General features: G+C 40.4%; 1 protein-coding gene across 4 annotated transcripts in view; it reads left to right on the plus strand.

Moving 5' to 3' along the window:
* Positions 1-18,423, plus strand: part of adgrl2b.1 (adhesion G protein-coupled receptor L2b, tandem duplicate 1) — a 127,794-nt gene extending 109,371 nt beyond the window's left edge. For 2 of the 4 annotated variants that reach the window (XM_088014789.1, XM_088014790.1), the window contains 5 exons: positions 995-1,086; positions 2,549-2,717; positions 4,169-4,297; positions 7,183-7,279; positions 16,148-18,423. In XM_088014789.1, the coding sequence (XP_087870915.1) occupies positions 995-1,086; positions 2,549-2,717; positions 4,169-4,297; positions 7,183-7,279; positions 16,148-17,019 (1,359 nt within the window). In that variant the 3' untranslated portion in view covers positions 17,020-18,423. Of the gene's footprint in view, positions 1-994; positions 1,087-2,548; positions 2,718-4,168; positions 4,298-7,182; positions 7,280-9,194; positions 9,321-16,147 lie in introns of all 4 variants that reach the window. The other 2 variants (XM_088014792.1, XM_088014791.1) reach the window with 2 other exon arrangements.
* Positions 18,424-23,523: the final 5,100 nt, after the last annotated feature.

A 23,523-nucleotide genomic window follows, 5' to 3' on the forward strand; every position in this document is an offset into this window, starting at 1 on the left:
TAAACCATAAAAAATGTCCCCCCAGTATAAGTGATCTGGATTTAGAAGTGTCATGGTGATGAAACTATGCAAATTGGAAGCATCGCACATTTACACACATTTACAGGCTTCTAGCCGTGCTGGTTAATTTACTACACCATTTATTTAGTGATAGTGTGTGGACACTCATTGCCTGCTTGTATCAAGTTGTTTTATCTGGCTAAACGATCAACACAAAACACAAAAAGGACACCAAAACCAGAGCAGAGCCTGTTCTTGGCAGAGTTCTATCCATTTTAGTATCTGTTTTCTGTTGATATTTCCACCATAATGAAGGCTTAAGACTCTCTTAAAGTCCTCATCACTGTTCCTGAAGTTGTGTCACATTAGGAACTCTCATAAGGCCTAAGATGCTTCATGAAAATTCAAGGAAAAATCTGAGAATTTCTACAAAATTTTACAAATTTTCCTAAAATGACGTCATTCAGAGCCAATTTTAGTTTGAAGACTAAAATGAGCTCTACAAGCAGTAACCCCTTCAGCATCTCTCAATTGGAAGTGAGAAGTACAGTATCCTTTCCACAGACTGATACCAGAGACACCGAAGTTATTTCAGCCAAAGAAGATAAGTCTAGGTATTAGAGAGTAGAGGGGTCCTAATGCTTTTTTTCTGCTAGAAAATATTCTTTTGTTTGCACTCTCTGTTTAACAAGTAAAACACATCATTTTTTTAAAATTCAGTTAAATTTCTTTCTGTTCCTGAGACAGAAGCTGTGATTCAACATCAGTGTCTGAGAATTTCTTAATACAGAACTGAATATTTAAATGTAAGCAGTGTTTAAATACATGGGTTTTAACTCATTAGAATATCTGGAGTGCGTCACAGCACTTCTCTGTGAGGAACGGGTCTGACTACATCTCTACTGACAGGACCCGAGCCTGCACTGCGAGCACGTGGAACCGGATGCCTTCCTTAGTGCAGTCTATTAACCCTGATGCACATCTGTTTTGACAGGTCAATGTCATCTTCCTGGTGGTGACGATGTACAAGATGGTGAAGCATTCCACCTCCATGAAACCCGACTCAACCAGGCTGGGGGGTATCAGGTGAGGAGTGTCACTCCAGGAGATTAAGAGGCTGGGTGTGTCGTTGCTTGTTTTGTGACTGTGCGTGCGTGCGTGCGTGCGTGTGTGTGTGTGTGCGTGTGTGCGTGTGTTTGTGTTTGTGTGTGCGTACTGAGAAAGGGCATGAGGGGGGAGGAATGGTGGTTTATATGCGAGGAGGAAAATAATACGCGCCGTCGCCGCTTCTGCCTTGCTGCTATAATTTCAAAAGCTGTATTTGACCTACACATTTTATTTGATTTTACTTCCAGCCAGACCCACGGTTTTCCCTTTCATATTTTATTTTCCTTCTCAGTCTGTTGGTGGTGCTTTTTTAGCTCACTTTTATGATTTCAGTATTTGCGCTACTCATGGGTATATTGCCTGTTTTATTTCTTCATAAGTGCATTTCTGACCTTTTGGCGTCTCTTTGCTCCTGTGTTCTCGCATAGTTTATAGGCGCATTTGGAAGATAGATCCCAACCATATGTCTCGTTGATTTCAAGATGTGTAAAACGGGGGGGAAATAATTATATGAAGTGGGTTTTAGGGGTGGGGGCTTTCTTCCATCTCCCTGCTTCCAGTGGGCTGCTTTGGGTTGATAAAACAGCAAATCCCTGACCATTTCTCTGCTTGGAGCCTTGTTCAACAATATGTTTGACGGCATGCCAGCATATGTTATGTAGGCGTTTGATTTTTAGGCAGCAACTCAGATTTGGGTCCAAACCAAAAAAAAAAATCAGAAAAAAAAACTGAACAAAATAAAACATCTTAATTGGCTTTCGTGCTTGTTTTAGCTCACATACATGACACATTTGTGGATGCTGCATTTTGTGTAACCATAACTAGCAGTCAAAACCCATTAACTGTCATTAATTAAGGTCTTCCGCTATGGCGTATAGAGATTCTGTGTTGTGTATATTGGAACTTGTTAAAAAGTTGTCTGGCTTTTTTTTTTTTTTTTTTCGCCAGACCCAAAACAAAATTATATCCCTGCAGAAGAAGCACAAACAAGTCTGCAGCATGTCTAATAAGCCATCATTATTATTCTGATTTCTTTTCAAGTTACATGTTGATGGTCTGTTTCTCCCCTTGTGTCCACACTCGCTAGATCTTTCTCAGAAATGGGTGGGGGACGGGGGGACTTCCCTTCTTTCTGTTGCTTTTTTTTGTCACTCAAACTGACTTTTAGGCTATCTTGTATCCTTTAGACTTTCCTCAGAAGGCGTCGATTGAAGCCTGCTATTTGTGCCGTCTCTTCAGCTACCAAACTCTGACGCAGACCAAGGAGCTAAATTTATATCTATCTGTCCGATTTCTGCAACATTTCCAGAGCAGGAAAAGTAACCCCAAAAATATATGTAAAGTGCAGTTCAGAAGTTTTGAAATGAAGCACAATTTTCCTTTTTCAGTTGTTCATCATCACTTTTCTTCCTGTTTTTTTTTTTGTTTTGTTTTTTTGCAGGTCATGGGTGTTGGGAGCTTTTGCTCTGCTTTGTCTTTTGGGACTCACGTGGTCCTTCGGCTTGTTCTTCCTCAACGAGTCGTCCATCGTGATGGCTTACCTCTTCACCATTTTCAACACTCTGCAAGGGATGTTTATCTTCATCTTTCACTGTCTGCTTCAGAAAAAAGTAAGAAACTGCCTTTTGGGTCTCGTGCAGGGGTGAAAAAACAGTCGAGAGGAACTCGTTTATCTGTAAAGTTGCCATACAGTATGCATTGTAAATGTATTAATACCCCTCACACTTTTCCAGCTTTTGCAAAGGTCAAAAGTTTTTCAGTGGGATTTACGTCGCTTTGGATGTGAAGAACACATACTTTGTATTTAATTGAAAAGACAATAACACCTCAGTCTGTAGTTCCGTTTTCCAGAACTCAGATAGGATAGAGAACATCTGTTTTCAAGTTTTGCCTCAGATTCTCAATTTGATTTATGTCCAGCCTTTGACTGGGCCATTTGAATAGATAAGTATCCTTTGATCTAACTCACTCCACTGTGACTCTGGATGTTTGTCTTTTACATCCTCAAACAGAGTTTCTTCCAGGGTTGCCATGCATTACGCTCCATCTTTCTTCCCCTTAACCCCACAGCACATCACACATTATCTTCATCATCATCACCACAGTATGAGTGTGCGCTGTATTAGGACCACAAAGGAACGTCTGGAATGCACTAGTTCACAACTAACACACACTCACACAGCTCAATTACGCATACGTATAAAATGAAGCCTATTCGATGGTCTCTGTAGTAGATGCCCACTCCTCTCATATGAAAGTACAAAGAGACCTTGACGTACAGCTCAAGACAGGAGGGAAGAAAATGCAAATCACAACTGTTTGTCATTTTTTACCAGTATATTGTTATGCAGTAATATTGCTTGAGTCGTGTTTCTTGGTCTCAACTGTTGTTTTTCCACCTTTACACAACTGTAGGTCTGATTCCTTACGGCTTTGCTTCAACAACAGCTTTTTCTTGACAGATTTGTGGATTGACATAAGTCTTGTTTTCCACCTCAGTTGCGGATCTCCAGAGTTACTGAGTAGTTACATCTACCCAGTCACATCTGGCCGCAGTAGGTTACACACGATTTTATTAAACGTATCAAACTAAAGAGAACTTCATGCAAATAAATGCTAATGTCACAATTGTTCAGAATTTTAGTAGTTAAAAAAATGTATTGGCTGCATATAAATTTTATTTTACGAGAAGGAATTTTAAGTGGGTCAAGTCATATCTTGCAGATAAGTAGCAGATTACATGTTTTCCCATTTAACTCCAAATGTCATTTAATTTAAGCCCAACACAGTCATTCTCCAATGCTAAGTATGTGGACAATTTATATTTTCACAAATATTTTTCCTACTTAAGCAAAACAGATATTCGAGGGGAGGCTGTAATTTGTAGCGCGTTACAGGTTTCCTGTCATCCCAGTTCTTGAAGGTTTGGCATTTAAACTGCTGTCGGCTGGCTGCCAGTAGATAAAGATTTGGGATTTGCACCTCTCCCCGAGGAGAGGCGGATGTGTCAAACTCTATGTCCGCGTGTTCAGTTTGTCCTAATCTTTTTGCTGCTCTGCAGGTCCGGAAGGAGTACAGCAAATGTTTCCATCAGTCCCAGTGCTGTGGCGCTCTGCCTTCTGAGAGTTCCCACAGCTCGGCCAAGGCTGCCACGTCTCGATCCACAGCCCGCTACTCCTCTGCTACACAGGTAGGCCAACGGGAAGCGAGCAAGTGTCAAGTGTTGAGACCTTTTTTTCCCACGTGTGATTTCAGTTGAAAGCGCATGGTTACATACGCCGTATAAAAAAGACAAACTTTTTTTTCCTCACCAACTAAACATTTCCTATTTTATGTCAGTTAGTTTTTTTGGCAAAATACCAAACCTCCAAATTCAGAAGATGTCATACATGACTTTAATATTTGATAGGATTGCCTTTTAAGCTGTATGAATTGGGTTAGGAACATTCTGGATTTCCCTCTACAAGCTTTCTCTCAATAGTTTGCTGGCATTTTGGCCCATTCCTCCTGACAGAACTGGTAGAACTTAGTGAGCTTTTTACTGTACTGCAAACAGGTCATTCTCTTTAAGTCACTTTCTAATTAATTTGGTTGTTCTTTTCTGAAGATGACTGTTATGACGTATTAGTTATGCCTTCCAGGTATATGTTGCTTCAGTATTTTCCACAAAATGTTCTTTCCTGATGACACCATTTATTCTGTGATATTATTGATGAATGCCATGGTAACAATATGACTTGACTAAATAGTGAAATATTTAACTCAACAGTGATATTTCTGCTTTTGCCAACATAAATAACCTTCCAATTATGACTGACTTTCGCCTTCTAAAACTTTGTTATCCTGCATTCAACAAGTGTCACCAAATGTACTGCTTGGGTACCACGTTTTGAGCAACCTGCATGCATGATGCCTAAATAAAAATGGTTTGTTCCAACAGTTCTTTGCATGTTTGAAATTGCAATACACTTCTATTCCTATACAGATAAGTGTAAACTATATTCTGTGACCTGTTTTGCCCAATGCTTTACGCTTTGAAGGATAATTTTAGTCTTGCAAGCATCCCTGTTTTTTCTCCAGATGTAGCAATGGTCATTGTAGCCAAACAACTCAATTTTAGTGAAATACTTCAAATACTTAAATTTTCATAACAACTCCCTTCCCAGCTTCTGCCAGCATCGTGTTTGCTTTCCTCTTTAATATTTATGTTCTTTTAACGCTTTTGTATCTCTCATCTGGTTGAAGAAATTTAATACAGAAAAAAACGTATAGTAGTATTTATTGTGATTATTGAGAAAACCCATTTAGGACACAACAAAGATATGTTTAAAAAGTAATAAAAAAATGCTCTTGGTTATTTTCTAAATCTAATATCTTTTGAAGTCCTCGTGAAGGTGAGGCATTTTTTACGATCAGAGTCTGACAGAAGGAAATGCCTCTCAGCCAGATAATGAGTGAAAGATATACACACTTTCAGAAAGCAGTCAGCATCGTCTGTCAGCCGAGCTTGTCAAAATAATGACGCGGAGTAGAGATATTCGGAAATAAATTACAGCCACGACTGTTATGATGCTGTACAAAACATTTAAGATGGTTTATTTCGTTACACAAGTCAGATCAAGCAAGAAATACATATGTCAGAATTGTATAGATAGGTAAACCCGTTTGTCATTTTTAGACTTTGATTTGTTATGTGAACAACAAAGCATGCAGCTCAGTTTCATTCATGAAGCCAATACTTATTAATATAATTACATCTCCTTTCTGATCGTTGAGCCATAGATTATATTTAGCATTAGGAAAATCTCTCACATTTGGATCAATTAGCTTGTTTTACAAATATTGAACCAGAGTAAAGCTCCCTCCACACTGACTGGAACCTCTGTTAAAGCTGTTTAAAAGGCCTTAAGGCCTTTTGTTCTCTTCCTTTCAGCTCCCCCCACAACTTTTCTACTTGGTTAAAGTCTGCGGACTGAGGTCGGCACACAAGGTCTCGTGTGTGAGCTTATGTATCGATTTGACCAAATGTTGTTCAAAAACTGCGGTGGTACTAAGGTCTAAAGTGTCTGAGATCTTTAGACGTACTAAGAATCTCAGATGCTTTGGGTAAGATACAGACCCACAACATTACTGATCTCCCACCATGTTGTGCACTGGGCATCAAGCGCTTTTCTAAAAATGGCGTTTCATGTGAGACCTATGGCCGTTTTTTTGACATCAATCATTTAATATGTAGATGGCACCTAAAGCTTCTACACTGGATTCTGCTTACTCCATAATCTTTGCAGGTCTTCCACCCCGTCCCTAACCATTCTTCTTAGTGAGATGTGTAGCAACATAAACGCATAAAGTCCTTTATGCTTTTATGTTATGTTATGCGTCCTCGTTTCCTACTTTAAAGAGTGGCTGAAAGATGTTTGGCTCTCTGTTTTGTTTTTTTGTTGTTTTTTTTAGATTCGCTGATTAACCTAAAAAGCAAAGTACAACAAAAAAAAAAATTGAAGGTTATGGAGATTGTGAATAACTCCCCCAACGTTAATGAATACAACACGCAACAAAGCAGGTTTTAAACTGTGGCAATTTCGCTTGATTTCTTCAACCTTATGTTAATTTTTAAGTTTATAATTTCCTGAAAAGCATCTGCTCTGAACTTAGAACATGGGCACCCTGTGGGAAAGAATTGCTGCTTATCCCACTTATGATATCTGCTCCAAAGACTTTGTGAGGTCTCATTTAGGGAGCGCCGCTGGGAATTCGGTGGCTGCTTCTGCTCTCGCTGCTCGGAGCAGAAGAGAGCAGCTCAGAGTCAAATTACAAACCGTAAGATTCTCAGTCGCTCCAATTTTAGGGAGCAGTCGAATCAATAGCATGTTGTGGAGCTTTGTGATACACAAACATGTCATCAGCTAGCGCGTCAATTAGATCCTAATTTATAGAGAGTATGGTCTGAATCATAAAACCACACAGCCACTCAGGCCTGGGGACCAGAAGCCTTGAAACATAACAGCGCCATGTTGAGCACTAATCAGCGGCTGCTTTTTCTTTTTCTTTTTTTTCTTTTTTTTCTCAACGCAGAGCCGCATCAGGCGGATGTGGAACGACACTGTGAGAAAGCAGTCGGAGTCCTCCTTCATCTCAGGCGACATAAACAGCACCTCCACGCTCAACCAGGGTAAGCAACTGCTGCCTCCGTCATCACCAGACGAGACGCGAGCTCTGTTCTCTTTGTGATGAAGCTCTGAATTAACAGTAAACACTTCAATGGATGCAGCCTGCATCGCTCCGTGCTGACTGAGGGGAGAGGGAGATAAGGCCCGATTTCATGCCGCTTTTCTCCAAACGAACAATCAGATGCATTAAACGCTCAAAGCTTTGCAGCATTTTCTCACTTGTCTCTGCTCGCTTGGACTAAATAAATGGAAAGAAACAGACAAATAATAATATATTTGCAGTGCCTCCCCTCCTAGAACCCCTTTTACGTTTTGTCACATTACAACTTCAAGTGTGTGTGTGTGCGTGTGTGTGTGCGTGTGTGTATGTATTAATGTGTTGTTAGGAGATAGACCAAGCCAAAGTTGGGCAAAATTGTGAAGCGGAAAGAAAATGATACAATTTTCTTTTCAAATAAAACTCTGAAAAGTGTTGCATGCATTTTTTCCTAAACATCCACTATATAATTTGCATATAGTACAGTCCTAGTGTGAATGAGGTTGTTCTGCCCTTTAAAGCTTTGTTTGAGGGATAAAGATGTGGAGAGGTTCAAGGTAGGGTTAGGTTACAAAACAGCACAAAAAGGGAAAAACTAAATAGGTAGAAGTGAAAACATACCAAGGGCAAGGAAGAATTTAATCAGAAAAGCATCCAAAATGCTAATGGTAACTCTGGTAACTCTGGAGGACCTGCAGAGACCCACTTTCTGAATGGGAGAATACACCAACAGGACAGATGTTAGTTGTTTGGACCAAAAGAGGAGCAAGACAAACTCCACTGATGAAGAAAAGCCATGTAGCCCACACATTCAGCATGTGGAATAAGGTGATCTGGTCAAATGTACCTTTCCTGCCCTCATGGAAAATCTGTGGTTGTAGGAAACGCACAGATAGGAGAGCGCCGTCAGTGTGAAACACGGTGGTGGCAGCATCATAATGTGGGGATGCATTTATTAAGCAGAGCTAATAGGAAGATGGATGAATTCAGTCTCTAAATTTGCAAAGCTAGTCAAGACTTACAGCATCGCTGCAGCTACAGCCGAATGCAGATGCATAACTACAGTTTAACGAAAAAAACTATTTTGTTCCAAGTTGCAACAGGACGAATTGTAGGATAGCGGTTTATCGCTTGCAAAGCACTGTTGTGAAGTTTATCATGTTATAGATCAGGACTAAAGATACTGCCATCCCAAAGTGACTTTGAAGGTAGAAGAAGAGGACAGAGAGGAGCAAAGTCGAATGGGGGTCAGAGCAAGCTTCGGGAATTATTCCAGCATCATGAAACCCAGGAACCGGAATCTGCCAATACAGATTTGGCTTCAGCTCAAGCACTTTTTTTTTTCTTTTTTTAAAAAAGCGATCCTTGCCAATACAGAGTTTCTCAGCGATTCATTCTAATAACTTCGGATGTGTTGTTGCATTCCCGAGAGCTTAGAAAAGCGCATGATGGTTGATGAGGATACTGTGTTATTTGTGGTAGGCCGCATGGATATGTTTCGTCTGCTGTCTCGAATGGATGAGTTTGTTTGGATGAATCTGCCTCGCATAAACATTGCAGCTGATTATGTTGCCAGGCTTTGGTCAACACTTGTCCCTATAATGCTGTTTGTCAGCTGCATCGGCGAGCTGTTTGAGTAACGGCACGCCTTGACCAGCGTTTCCGCGGCTGCTCCGTCCGCGGCACAGACGGAGCAGAGGCCGTAAATCTTCTGCGGCGACAGGTTCCGCACAGCGAGTATCAGTGTTTGTTTATGGAATCTACCCGACGCGTTGCCGCAAAAACCCTAAGAACATGCAACCTTGAGCTCACTTCCTCTACTGTTTTCGCCTCTTAATTCTTTCCCCTTTTCTTCTGTCTCTTCTTTCCGTTTATTGCAGGGATGACTGGCAACTACCTCCTAACTAACCCCCTCCTCCGAACCCACGACACTAACCCCTATAACAACCTCCTGGCTGAAACGGTGGTGTGCAACACCCCCTCTCCGCCGGCCTTTCACTCCCCAGGTGCACATCCTCTACCCCTGCCACCTCACTTCTTCTCTTTCTTTGTCTTTGCACAGATTTTGTGGTTGTTTCAAAAGCACATATGCGGCATTTTGACAAGTGTTCCCCTTTCTGGAAAAAGAGAGACAGATTGCAACCACTTTCATCTCGAGTCTGTTAAAGCTACAGCCAGCTCTTTATTTTTTAAGCGTGAAGAGCGAAAACCTGGCTCTGGTTTCAAAGTACACCTACCAGCACTTCCGAGGCTCAATAATTAACATGTTTTATCCTATTTGTGTAAAAACAACAGGTTGTTAGGGTTTAACAGCGAGCTGGAACATCAGGCGAAGCAGCCTCAATAACAAAATCAGCCTATCAGGACCTTAAAAGCGCACTAATTAACACTTTATATCTCATTTGTTTAAGCCATTGGAAAACAACAATTTGCCATTTTGGGGTGGGTTATCTGCCAGTCTTGGAGCGGAGCTGTTCCCAGGCAACCAACTAAGAGAGAGAGAGCAAGAGAGAGAGAGAGAGAGAGAGAGAGAGAGAAAAGAAAGTTAACGGCCTTTGCCAGAGGAAATATTCCAGCAGGAAGTTGTCTTTTTTATACATTGCACATACTTGTGCAATTAATAAATGATCCTGATATCAAGTGTTAATTAGGGAGCACTAAAGGTGGCTGCAGCTGGGCCGTGTTGCCTGGTTAACAGCCTTTATTCTGTATGCTATTTTAGTCACTGCAGCTTCATATTCAACAGACGAATCTTGAGAGTGATGTCACTTTTCTCATCTGTCTCCCTGCCAGAAAACAAATCCTTCTCAAAATGCCAAACTGTTCCATGAAGTATGTTGGAATTTTTTATTTTTTTTTATAAGTGAAAGCAGTGAAGACTGAGACTGTGACATGGCATAACTGAAAACGTTCAAACTAATTATACAGACTCTACCTTTCGTCCTTCATGGCTCGCATCTTCTAAGTGTTTTATTTATCGTTACCTAGTTTTCCCTTTTTTATAATGAGATCAACATCAGAGTATTCTTCTTATCCGTTCTACTTAGAAGTCTTGTGGGAATTTCTTTTTGGTGAACACAGCTGCAGCATATTAGTCCAGATTATTTATATATGCGTATATACATATATGTTATCACCACCTGACAAGTAAAATATCCGACGGCAGTCTGGGAAAAAAAATGGGATTAGATTAGTGACGATTTGTTTGCCCATCATTCAGTTCCCATTCATCCATCCATAATTCATCCACCCATCCATTGGTTTGTCCATTATCCACCCACCCATCTGTTGGCCTCCATCCACCCAGCTAACATTCAGGCATCCACTGAGTTCTCCATCATAAACCTTTTTATTGTCCACCGACGTGGATATTTCATGTATGGAGCATTGGGCGTCGTCACACAGTGACAACTTATTGAAATCTCGACATTTTTTCCGAAGATAAAACCTGATTTGGAACAGCGCTGTGCATTGTGACCTACTTCTTCTCTTGCAGAGTGAAAGAAGCCCAATCAGAGGAGGAAAAAAAAAACAGAAGCCTGTGACGCAATGCGGGCAGAGTTACAGGCCTCTGTTATTTCACAGGCACTTGATGATAAAAAGGGAATACACAAGGCGGTAGAATGGCAAAAGTGTGTACGGGAGCGACTGTGCCGATTAACCTGCTCCAGTCTCTGTTGTTCTGTGCTGCGAGCCGGCTGGCAGCACAATGCGCACCTCATGCTTAGAACTAATGAAGCAGTGCTTGGACCGAGCCACTGCTGAACTACTGAAAACCAGATGCACTTTTTGATTACATTTTTTTGTTTGTTTTTTTCTAAATTGATTAATTCAGTTTTTATTGAGGTGAGTTCCTCTGCAGCCAAGCAGCTCAGGTGCATAACTTAGCTGCTGTTTTCTATCCCTAAAATGTTTACCTGCCTAATCTGTGTAGAATAATTGCATTTTAACTCTGGCGCACAGGAGACAGATAAAAAGAGGGAATATTTAATTACCGGGTAATTCTCAGTGTGTGATCATAAATCCTTGCCTTACACACTTTTTTTTTTTTCCTCTCCTCCTGAGGCTATCCTCTGTTGTTATTTGTGTTCAAACACACAGGCAAAACAAAAGAAATAGTTCACATGCTTATAAGCGGGGGGTGGGTGGGGGGGGTCAAGGATTTAACATATGGAAAATAACGTTAAGGGAGCTGCAGCGGCGTGACATACAAATGTCAAAACCTGGCGCGAAGATCACCAGCCAAAAATGAAATACGCATAGAGAGAAGCTGTCAAGCTCAACACAGGCGTGTACTAAGTTTGCCTGCTATAGTCATTACACTTAGCTCCTGGAAAAGGATGAGCCTGTCCTCCATTATAAGTGTATTAATACAAAGTAATATTCTGCAGATGTTCGTCTGATGCAGTAAAAACTGGAAAGAGAGAGCATATTGAATGAATCTCTGCTGGAACGTTTCCCAGAGTGCAGCTGTCGCCATGTCCAGTTGAATTCTGTTCACATCATTTCCCTCCTTTTCCCGGTAGACAATACCTGTCTGCAGTAAAAAATAAATAAATAAATAAATAAAAGTCCAGGTTGCATGCAAAGATAAATGTACATTTTGAAGCAAAGTTTATCCACACAAGTTTGAAAACCCCCACACCCACCAGCACCCCGACCTTGAATTGCATTTTGCTCTTTGCACTTAATTTTTTTACTCATTCTAGAAAAAAAAAAAAAATATATATATATATATATATATATATATATATACACTTCCTTTGTGTATATATGCTTGTTTAAATCCCAGCTCTTACCATTTTTGTCTTTTGTTTGCCAGGAACAAAATATATTCAACTCGCAATAAACTATCTTGAATCCAGACGATTAACTAAATCAGCAACAAAATGCCTTGAAACTAGTTCAGTATCCTCACAAGTTAATATATTTAGGTTATTTTAACTACTTTTATTGAGTTGCTCCGGATAAGTTCTTACATGAATGCAGGCCTGGCTGAGAACCTTTATCAGCACTCCACTTTCTCGCTGCTCGTATGATCCCTTCTGGTGCTGCCCTGGGCAACTGCCTTTTGTTGCTCAATCAAAATCTGCTACTGACGCCCAGCTGATCAAGTGAGTGATATTCCAGAAATGTCTCATGGTTAAACTGTGCAATGTCCAATGAACAGTACATAAAATTTACAGCTGCACCCTCAAGCCACAACCTCAAAATAGAACAGCCTAATCTGAAAGCGATGGGTATAATTTGAGATCTCGGACAACCCCCCCCATTAAAGTTAATAAGGTCTGGTTCACAGTCACCTTACTCTTTGCTCTCTGTACTTTTTTGGCACTTTCCATAAAATACTTTTTGCTTTTTAACTTATTTTTGGTTATTTTAATTCATTTTCTGACTAGTTCAGTTGAGACTTGACACTGACACGCTGTCCTTTTGTTCACCTGAAATGATAAAAACCCAACACTTCAATCACATTAAGTCCTCCTAAAAGCGAACGAGGCACTTCCACTTAAATCTTTAACACTTACACTATAATTCAGATGCAGCCTGTGGAAAACCAGAGTAGTTTTTGGTAATTTGTATGTGTTCTACATTGTTCGTATAAAAGTGGGACAAACTCAGTTTTATCTAAGAAGTCTCTTGTTGATGTTTTTTTTTTTTTTTTTTTTTAATACGGAGCCCAAATATCATCAACCTGAATAATATTTTTGGGCTTTTGCATTTAACAAATTTTTTTTCAGGGTTTAGTGTTTATATGACAAATAACTTCAGTGAGTTTTGAAAACGATTAAAATATTGTTGTTGTTTTTTTCTGTAACTTACACAGGGTCAAAAAATATTCATACAGACTCAAATATATACCTACATTCGGTTAAATGTAGTCTTCAGCAAGCTTGTGGCATAGCTATTGGTTGAATATTGTCAGCACTTCTTTTTAACCCACCCAGATCTTATCTAAACGCTCAGGAGGGGCATTAGAAATGTCATGGTCAGACAGCTGGGAAAGAGGGGTTCTGCCACCAGACCGTCAGTTTCCTAAAGCACACATAAAAACCCCATCTCTTAAGACTGTGGGAGGGTTAAATACAGTACAGCTAATTTAAATGGGTATGTTTTCTTTCTGCCTTGGAACTCAAATTTTCAATGGGGTTGCAGTACAGACTATTCCAAAAGGCTGATATTTACCTGCTTTATATATTCCAAAACCATTTTTATTAGTTTTTGGAATCATTTTCTTGTGGAAAAGTTTGTAGGAAGTCCTTTTCTTCCTATTTTCCACCCATTTTGCAAGAGTCCAAGTACCACAGGGAGCATAACAAACTGCACACCTGACAGTTGGCACAGTTGTCTTAGACTAGAAAGCCTCAAAACATCCTTTTTCTCATTGAGGCTAAATATTTCAAATTACCAGTCACAGGAAGTTGGGCACTGGTGTTCCATCAGCATCCTGTTATAACGGGTTTAAATTGAGTTCTGGCTTGCTCCTGCACTCTGTTTCTTTCGTCAGAGAGTAATAGTTCTGGTCAAAAGTGAAAACTTGGTCTCAGTTATATCTTCCATCTGGTCAGCGACCCCAAACATGCATCAAAACTGGCTTTGATGCATGTTTTGATGCATCAAAGCATCAAAACATGATTTGATGTTTAGGAAGGATAACCATTCTAATGTTTGTCTTCTGGAATTCCCCCAAACTCAACCCTGTTGAAAATGTATGGTCTTGTGCTTTAAAGCTCGCTGTGTGCCAGGAAACTAACCACTTTAAATTAGCTCTACCAACTCTGCTAAGAGCCTTGTTCAAACATCCAGTCAGAATTATGCCAGGAGCTTGCTGGTGGCTACAAAAAAACTGTGTGGTTTCTCTGCAACTTCCTAAGGGACATTAGTTTGAACATCAGTAGGGGTGTCTGTACGCATTTGAACCTGGATATGTGCAATTTTGAGCCTGTGTGCATTCCATAGTCCATAATAAATTTCAAACATTTTATTTTATTTTTTTTATTCCCTGAAGTTGTTTCTTCTATATTCATTCTTCTCCCCCAAAAAAATGTTTTTAATCACGTCATTAAAAGCCCCAAAATGAATTTAAAATTCATGCCGGTGATAAGTGTACGTAAAGTTCTGACACAGGCTGTATATATGCTTGCCGCTGAATCTTTTCACCTGCAGAGTCCCTGGATTCAGTTGTTTTTTTTCAGGCTTTTCCTTCTCAATCTGGCGAACAAATACATGCATTTTTCCATTCAACTTAAACACTTCACAGAAAAATCAACTTGCGGTTTGAAGGACACAGCTGAATCCAGGCTGAATGTTACAAGCTTCCACTTTTGTCTTATTTCACTAATTTTGTTATTTCTGCTGCAATTGAAAGAGCATCTGTTTTCCTTTTTTGTTGTTGTTGTTGTTGTTTGCAAATCAGCTGTTCTTAGGCCTGATAGCCTGAGCAGACACACTTGATGTGAGTGGTGGCAAAGTGAGTCATTGCACGGTGTCTGTGTTTCATGGTGTGTGGGGGGCCTGCCGCTGTTCTCATGGGGCCCCCGGCGTAAAAGAGGTGGCTGGCCATCTGTGTTTGACATTACACTCTAGTCTTGCCTTCTTTTACCAGGTGGAATGTTTTATTCATTGTGGATGACACATTTTCTCATCCCCTCGTTTTCATCTACTTGGGTTATGCACATCACCTATTTTTCAGCCGTTTTTGCTGCTGTGATGTTACCTGGTCATGAGCTACTTTGTATGTATTTTTTTTTTAAGTTTTAAGTCATTCTTTGGTCTCATTCTTCCAATATTGTTCAGGATAATTTCTTATATTGGCCCGAGAATGTCGTCTCTAATGAGGACGAGCATGGTGGGAAGATAATTGGTTCCCCTTTGAATTTCATGTTGTCGCACTTACATGAAATTAAAGTCCAACTTCAGATCAAAAGGCAAAAGTTTAAAGTGTCCTGAGCAGTATCAGCTGGAGTGCTTTGCAAAAATATTAACACCTCTTGAACTTTTAAAAAAAATTTTGTCATGTCCCAATTATAAATCCCAATGCATATTGGGATTTTATATGCTAGACCAACACAAAGTAGCTCATAACTGTGAAGCTGAAGAAAATTAGACAGCTTTTTAAGTTGGGTTATAGAACAAAATCTCAGGCTGCGAGCGTCTCACGGCACTCTGTTCAATCCATCATCTGAAGATAGAGAGTATGTTTCAACTGCAAGCACACCTAGACATACTGACAGGCAAGGCAAGGAGAGCATTAATCAGAGAAGCAACCAGGAGGCCAGTGGTTACCGTGGAGAAGCTGCTGAGATCAACAGCTCTGGTGGAAAATATGTGAGCAGGAAAAATGTTATTTGTGCATCCTGGCCTTTAGGCTCTGGTCAACAGGGATCAAAATTTAACTTTACAACCTCCATGCATAAGCAGAACCCTAACGTTGCACAACTCTCTGAATACATAATTACGTTAGTGAAACATGGTGGTGGTAACATCATGCTGTGGTGTATTTGTGAAGTAAAGTCCAGATCTAAATCCAATTAGGAACCTGTGAAAAGACGTGAAAATGCACGTCGCATGAAGAAATCGACAAAAAATTTCCATCCAGATTTGCCAAACTGGATAGAGACAAAGCCTTGCAGCTTCAATTCTCCACATTGTGTTGGTCTATCATGTAAAATACCATAAGACTGATTGATTGTGCCTCTACTCAACAACATGCAAACAAGTTCAGAGGCTATGAATATGTTTGCAAGACCCTTCATATGTGGATGGTGTGGTGGTTTTCTTTCTTGACATGAGAGAAATTATATCTTACCTGCTTTTCCGCCTTTCGTTCTAGGACAGCACTCCCTCAGCAACAGCAGGGACATCAGCGCCATGGACACCCTCCCCCTCAACGGCAATTTCAACAACAGCTACTCCCTGCGCGACGATGACTACGAAGCCGTGGGTGTTCGAGCCCCTGGTGACCTGGGGGGCCTCAACCTGGATGACGCCGCATTTGAGAAAATGATCATATCCGAGATTGTCCACAACAACCTCAGGCCCCGCGGGGCCCCTAAGGCTCGCAGCACCCCAAGAGAGAGGGACCGCGCGCCGCCTCCCCACACCAGGGTGACTGTGGACCAAGGACGGGGAGGGAGCGGGAGCGAGGATGATGCCATCGTGGCAGACCACACGGAGGCCTCATCCCCGCAGAGAGGTGGTGGAAGAGGAGGCCACACCACCCTGGAGCTGCTCCTGCACCCCCACCACAAGGAGGTGCTGGAGGCCCCCCTACTTCCCCAAAGGACTCACTCTCTACTCTACAGCGCCCAGAAGGCTCCCAGGCGCCTGGAGGGCCACAGCGGCCATGGCTCCGAGACTGTTACCGCAGTGGAGGACATGGGCTCCCAGTCACCCAGCAACAATAGAGACTCTCTGTATACCAGCATGCCAAACCTGAGAGACTCTCCGTCGCCGTCAGCTTCGCCGTTCCCGCCGGAGGAGGGGGAGGAAGAGGAGGAGCTCTCTCCCTCACCTCACAGCGAAGGCGAGGATGCGTATCACAAGAGCATGCCGGAGCTCGGCGACGCTCCGCAGCCGCTGTCCTACTACCACATAAACCGAGGCACCAGCGATGGGTGCATCGTCTCGCCCAGCACTGAGGACTGTGAGCAGGACGGAGACGCCCCGAGCGATGGACAAATGCAACTGATCACCAGCCTCTGAGAGGGGGTGCAGGGTTTGGGCACCTCTGTCGCACAGGTTTGAACAGCTGGGTGCTTTCTGGTGATGTCAAGAGAGCCTAGTGGGCCTGGCTCTGCACATGCCCTTCCTGTTCGGACAGGAAGTGAAAAGTCCCTGGATTGGGAATAGGAATGAAAGACTTTTTTTTTTTTTTTTTTATTTGCACAGAGATCTCATTTACACACAAGACACACCCAACTGAGGCCAGACAAATGTGGTGCTGCGGCTGCTCTGCTGCAGGACTAATGAGGTGCAGAGGATAACACAGAGGCCGCAGTTTCAAAGATAAGTCTGGTGTTTCTGTCGTACTGAGAGAAAAATCGAAGAGTAAGGGATTAAAAAAAAAAAAATTTAAACCTCCAAGCAAAGAACCATGAAGGTCTTGGCATATTCCTGGGAGACTTTGCGGAACCAGGGTCCTTTTTAAGTCAAGAAGTGCAGAACAAGAACTAGTGAGGCTCCACTTACACCATCAGGACTGTAAAGTTAAGAAACCACTAATTCAGACTCAGGCCTTATATTTTTCTCTATTGCACAATTAACTGTTGTACATGTAACAGCTGAAAAAAATATATATATTTTGCTGTACCACTAGTGTAAAAAGTAAAAACAAAAAGACAAAGTGAAAAAAAGATAAAGAAAAAAGAAACGGCAAGAATTCAGTAGTTATGCCCTTTCAATGTTAAAATTCTTCAGACAAGGTTAATCAAACTGTTGGAAATGTGCTTTTTTTTTCCTCTCACACTTGACTTGTTGTAGAATGTTTGAATATTAAAAAAAAAGAAAAAAAAAGAAGTTTTGAGACATCAGTTCATATGAAACCATGTTCACATCTCTGCTTGTGAAGTGTTTTTTGCTTTTTATGAATGATGGGTTTTTCGCCAGTAGTATATTTGTTGACACCGGGCCATGCAAAGACTTAACGTTAGCACGAACGAATTGGATCCCCGTGTAATTTATTTGACTTGAGAGAAACTTTCAGTTTTGACTCCTTTCCTTCCATGCCTTTGCAGATTTTGCAGGTCTTCTTTTTTATTCTTTTGCAAAAATGTTTCATCCTTTGACACTAATTAATTTATTAAGTAATTAAAAAAAAAAGATCATGGTTGGGGAAGTGTGAAAAGACAATGCCGCACTGATTAGGTTAATTTTATTTCTTTTGTAAGAGCCCATCATCAACTGGTATTTAATTCAACTCCTGTTTGATATTAAATAAATGTGAAACTTTTTCTCGTTCGCAGAAATCTGGCTGCTCTTTCTTATCTTTTTTTTTTTCCATTTGTTTCTATGTCTAAAAAAAGGAAATGCTCTCTCTTCATGCAAATATGTATCTGTTCTCTACAAACGAATATGTGCATTAAATCCACTTGTGTTCAGCTTTGTAAATATTACCATCTATCAGGGAACAGCATTTCATCTGAATTGACCTTTCAATGCAACACACAAACAAAAAAAAGAGCCCATGCTGTTCTCACGGCAACAGTTTCTCCCTGCTCCCATTCTGTCTCATTCCCTCTGTGCTTTCCCTCTCTTCTGTATGAGACATCTGTTGTCCGTCTGTAAAGTCTGTCCGTTTTATGTCCAGTAACAGCGGTGTATTTGTATCCTCCCCCCTGTGGTGGAAATGGGTTTTTTAGAAATGGCAGCTGACGAGTTGCACATGGAGTCTTGATTTTTCTTTACAGCATGCGATAAACTGTGCAGTATTTAAGAGTTAACAGATACCCAGTTTTTATAATGCTGGACTAATGGAGTGGATAAGAAGGAAACAGATGGTACTGGAAAAAATAGGCCCATTTATGCTGTTCTTTAAAAAAAACAACAAAAAAAACAGCATAAATATTCTTTAAGTTTTGTTTTCTGAAACTTTTTCAGAAAATTTATCTGTAAATTGTGGAATTGTGAGTTTTGTTTTTGGGGGTTTGATGAATGTACAGGTGCATCTCAAGGAATTTAGATATCACTGAAAAATTGCTTTTTCACTAATTCAGTTAAATAGTGAAACTTGTAGATATGTTATGCACATTTTAAGTCTTTATTATATAAAACAAAACTCATATTTGATACATAAGTACCATGTTTATGCCGTGTTGTGGCATGCACATCACGAGAAGACTTTCATTAAAAAAAAGTTAGAACAGCTAAAGAAGCTTGTTGAATACAGACTTATTTTCCTGACACAAGTAGAAGAGGTTTATATCTTGACATAGTTTTTATTAGGCATCATTTCATTAGATATTTCTGTATTAATTAATTTTTTTTTTTACTATTTATTGATCTCAACTTAATTTTCAGATTTAAGGCTTCATTATCTGTAAGCCATAAAAATCCTAATTTGCTAAAATGAGGCCTTAAAATATCATTCTGTTAGAATCCACAGACAACGAGTCTCGAATTGATTTCTAAATATTTTTGTAAAAAAAAAACAAACAAAAAAAAAAACACAAGAGCTTATATTTGTGCTACTTTATGCCCATAAATCAAGTGATCTTATGCGAGAAACCATCAGAATGGTGCAGCAGTTTTGGACTGCCCTTTATTGCATATTTCTTATTCTTATGCAAGATTCCACAAAATCAATGTTTGTCTTGAAAAACAGTTTTTATTGTCAATGTGAGATTGTAAATCTGGTTGCTTTCAATCATGTGAAACCACTTCCCCCCCACCCCAGTCGGTTAAAAAGTCAGGAATTTTACATTGTAAATTTATTATAAGTATTCCACGTGATTTTTTTTTTTTTTAAGTAAGAAAAAAAAAGTACAGACTCCTTTAACTTTTGGTTCATTTCATTCATGTTACAAACACAACTTACAGTCTGTTTAATTGGTGGTTTATGTGACAGACCATCACAAAGAAGTTTGAAGACCACTTCAGTGGAAACATAATTCTACATTGAAATTCTTTCCTCCCAAATAAAAATCTGAAAGTCAGTCTTCAGGCCCTTCTAGATTTGTTACTTAGAGCCATATTTTGTTGCAATTACAGCTGCAAGTGTTTTTAACTTGCAGTCTGTTTAAGCGTCCAGATGTACGTATTTGTACATCTGGATGCTAAAATTTCTGCCCATTCTGATCAGCTTCCAAGTCTCCAAACCGAACATCAATAGGACTAAGATCTGTACTTTAGCCAGTCCATTCTGCAATGATCCAACTGTCTCGTTGTAGCTCTTGCTGTGTGTTTAGTTTTGTCCTGGCAGAAGGTGAACATCTGCCCCCGTCTCCAGTCTTTTGCAGCTCCATCCATATTCATATTAACTCTGACTAGCTTCCCTTCTCCCTGCTAAAGAAAACATTCTCCTACGATCATGACCCACGATCCTGTCACAATCATAAACCTTTTTGCGTCATCTATTCATGTTTGTCGCTGCAAGATGACTAAATTTGGGGGTTCGGGAGATGTAAGTAATTTTGCCAAGGCACCGTACGATGAAACATTTCAGAATCACATTTTGTTTATAAGCCAGTGTGGAATCTTTCCATTTATAAAATTCCATTTATAAAATATCTCAAATATTCATGTTTATTTATGATAAAGAGAAACAATGCATAAAATGCAAATCGATTTAATTTAAATCAGGGGCCAAACTTGGCATCCAATTAGATTCTTTCTTAGAGTTTGAGTTTAGAGGAAGCTGATGTTGAACGGTACCGAGTGATGCTTGGTGACACTGACAGATTGGAGAACATCTAAAATATCAGACAAAGATGCACCCTTTGAAGCGTCGGGGGGGCTTTTAGCGAATATTCAAATGTCCATTCATCCATCAGCTTTCTGTTCCATCTTTTTGCGGTTAACAGATGAAAAAACCTGAGGTCTTTCTAAGCCGTCACAGAAGATGGGTCGGACACAAATTCTGCAGCGTAGGAGCAATCGGCGCACTTCTGGTCATATCAGTGGGACTTGATAAGAATCATTTTTTTTAGTATTGTGGATTTGAGGGTCGGCTTGAGCTGCTGGTCTTTAAACCCACGTGTGATTCTTAAGGTGAAGGAGTTCTCGTTTTGACTGATATTTCGTTCCATCTGCTATGGCACCTCACATGATGGTATAATGTCTGGATAATGGAACTATTATTATTTTAAGGCCTAGTTTTTTTTTGGATTTCTACCCTCTGGGTGTACTTTGCATACATAAAAGAAGGCTTTTTAAGTTGAAACAATAAAGTATTAAGGCATTAAGGCACTGCCAACCCTAACCCCACCCTAAGTATGGCTGGCAAAACCAATCATTTCAAACGTTTCATATCTGAGTGAGACAAGTAAGCTAATAAAGGACATATGTAGTAAAGTTGAACCAATTTTACTGCTTTTTGATTGTCCCACTGCTGCTTGTATCTTGAATGACCAACCCAAATAAAAAAAAGGCACTTTTCAGACTATCCAACTGTAAAACCTTATAATATATGCTTCATCTCTTTGGTCCTTTGTACGTCCAAGTACTTACTGGCACAAACTGTGTGTCAGTTCCCCGAGAAAAAATGTGCAGTATGCGCTTGGATTAATTTCTCCCCACAGGCCATGATCAAAAGCCAGCGTTGTGTGTCTGAAAGTGGTGGCATTTGGCTCAAATAGGTTGCATGTGAGCATTTTTTTGCATCAGAAATGCTGCTAGGGGATGTATATGAGGCTATCATTATGGAAGAGTTTAATCCATAATGACAAACAGATACTATTTTGCAATCCATCACTGGGATATTTGTACATTCGGGGTGAAGTGTGGCGAGAAAATGAACTGTAGGTTCCAGGGTGATTCATTCACACATGCGATTCTCATTTGACGATCACGCCAAAGGAACTGAGAAATGCTTGGGTGCGTCGCGGCCCGTGCAGACGAGTAAATCAAGTTGTTTAACCTTCTTGGTCTAACTTAATAGATTATCAGAAGATCAGCTGATTGTTGTTTGGCTTTGACAAGGAAGTAATATAATTGGACACACTGTTTGACTCTAAAATTTCACTGTAAAACGTATTGCCTTGCAAAAGTCTTCATACCCCTGCGACTTTTTCACCCTTTGTCATGCTCCAACCACAAACTTTAACGTAGGCAAAGTTTGTGGGGGACAGAACAACACTATGTAGTGCATAGCTGCAGTTATAGCTAAAATTGAGAAAAAAAAAAAGTGAGGCACGCATCTATAACATATTCTGTTCCCTAAGTTTTATTGAATTTTCTTAATAAAATTCAGTCTAAATGGCTGATGATTACTCATTCAATAGAGTTCACCTATGTGTTATCTTATTTCAGTGTTAATCCAGCTGTTCTGCGAAAGCCTTAGAGGTTTGTTAGAGAACATCAGTGCACCAACAATATTGTGAAGACCAACAAATATAGCAGAAAGACCACTGTGGTAGTGGCAGCGTCAGGCTGTGGGGAGGCTTATTGTCAGCCGGGGAAATATTTCAAGAAAACCTGTTAGAGGTCGCAAAAGACTTCAAACAAGGGCAGAGGTCCAACTTCCTGCAGGACCACAGCCCTAAATATGAAGCTAAGCTGGAAAGCATTTTCATGTGCTAGTATGGCCTACTCAAATCCACGCCTAAATGAAATTGAGAATTAGACACAAGATTTTGAAAAATGATGTTCATTGACACCCTCCACTCAGTTTGAACAAGCTTAAGGTGTGTTACAGAGAAGAATGGACAAAGGTTTTCAGTCACGTGCGTGAAGCCAGTTGAGACGTAGCACAGGACTTAATTACAGCAAGACGTGGCTCCACAAAGCATTACTTTACCAATTAACTGTCCTAAAATGGCTTATTTTAACAAGACAAACTGTCAAATAGATTCAAGGCGCATAAATGCTTTCATGAGGCACTGAGTGCTGTTTATTGTGCATCATCAGGCAAAGCTCCCATGGTAGATTTCAAAGATTTAGCAAAAATGGAAATGTCTTTCATATGTACGTTTCTAGGAATTTTCCAGCTTAGCTGGCCACACACACACACACACACACACACACACACATTCGCCAGTCACAAAGCTGAAGCAGTTGCTTCAGGATCTTTGTGGTGCAGTTTATTAAGTGGAAGTTGGTTGCCAGTTTGCTGTCAGGAAACTGACGTGGAGGCCAAAGCAAAGGTCTGGGTGCAGTATGGCTCTCAGCATTGTTTTCTGAATATAAAGTGCTCGGTTTACACAGAGCCCTCCAAAAATCCCCCAGAGACAACAACCCCATCTGTATTTCATACAGACTTCTGGCTTCCCTTCAGTTATAAATTAAATTAAACGCAGAGCTTGATGACCTGCTAGCAGTTCACTGGAGAACGGACAGGCATCGTCGGTGAAAGCTTCCTCTTCAGCTACACAGGCCCCACCGAGAGACAAACGCTTCAGGACCTGTGTGATGTCACAGCTAGGACTCTTTTTTTTTTTTTTTTTTTTTTTTTCTCAGGGGTGCGTGATGAGTTTCCTCCTGTCTGCTTTATAAAAGACAAAATTTTGATAAATGAATGCACTGAGCTCCCTTTTCCGAGCGCAAGGATCAGTT

The sequence above is a fragment of the Poecilia mexicana genome, unplaced genomic scaffold (genome assembly GCF_051168715.1).
Source record: "Poecilia mexicana isolate PSO_F unplaced genomic scaffold, ASM5116871v1 scaffold_17, whole genome shotgun sequence".
In the NCBI taxonomy this organism is placed as follows: Eukaryota; Metazoa; Chordata; class Actinopteri; order Cyprinodontiformes; family Poeciliidae; genus Poecilia; species Poecilia mexicana.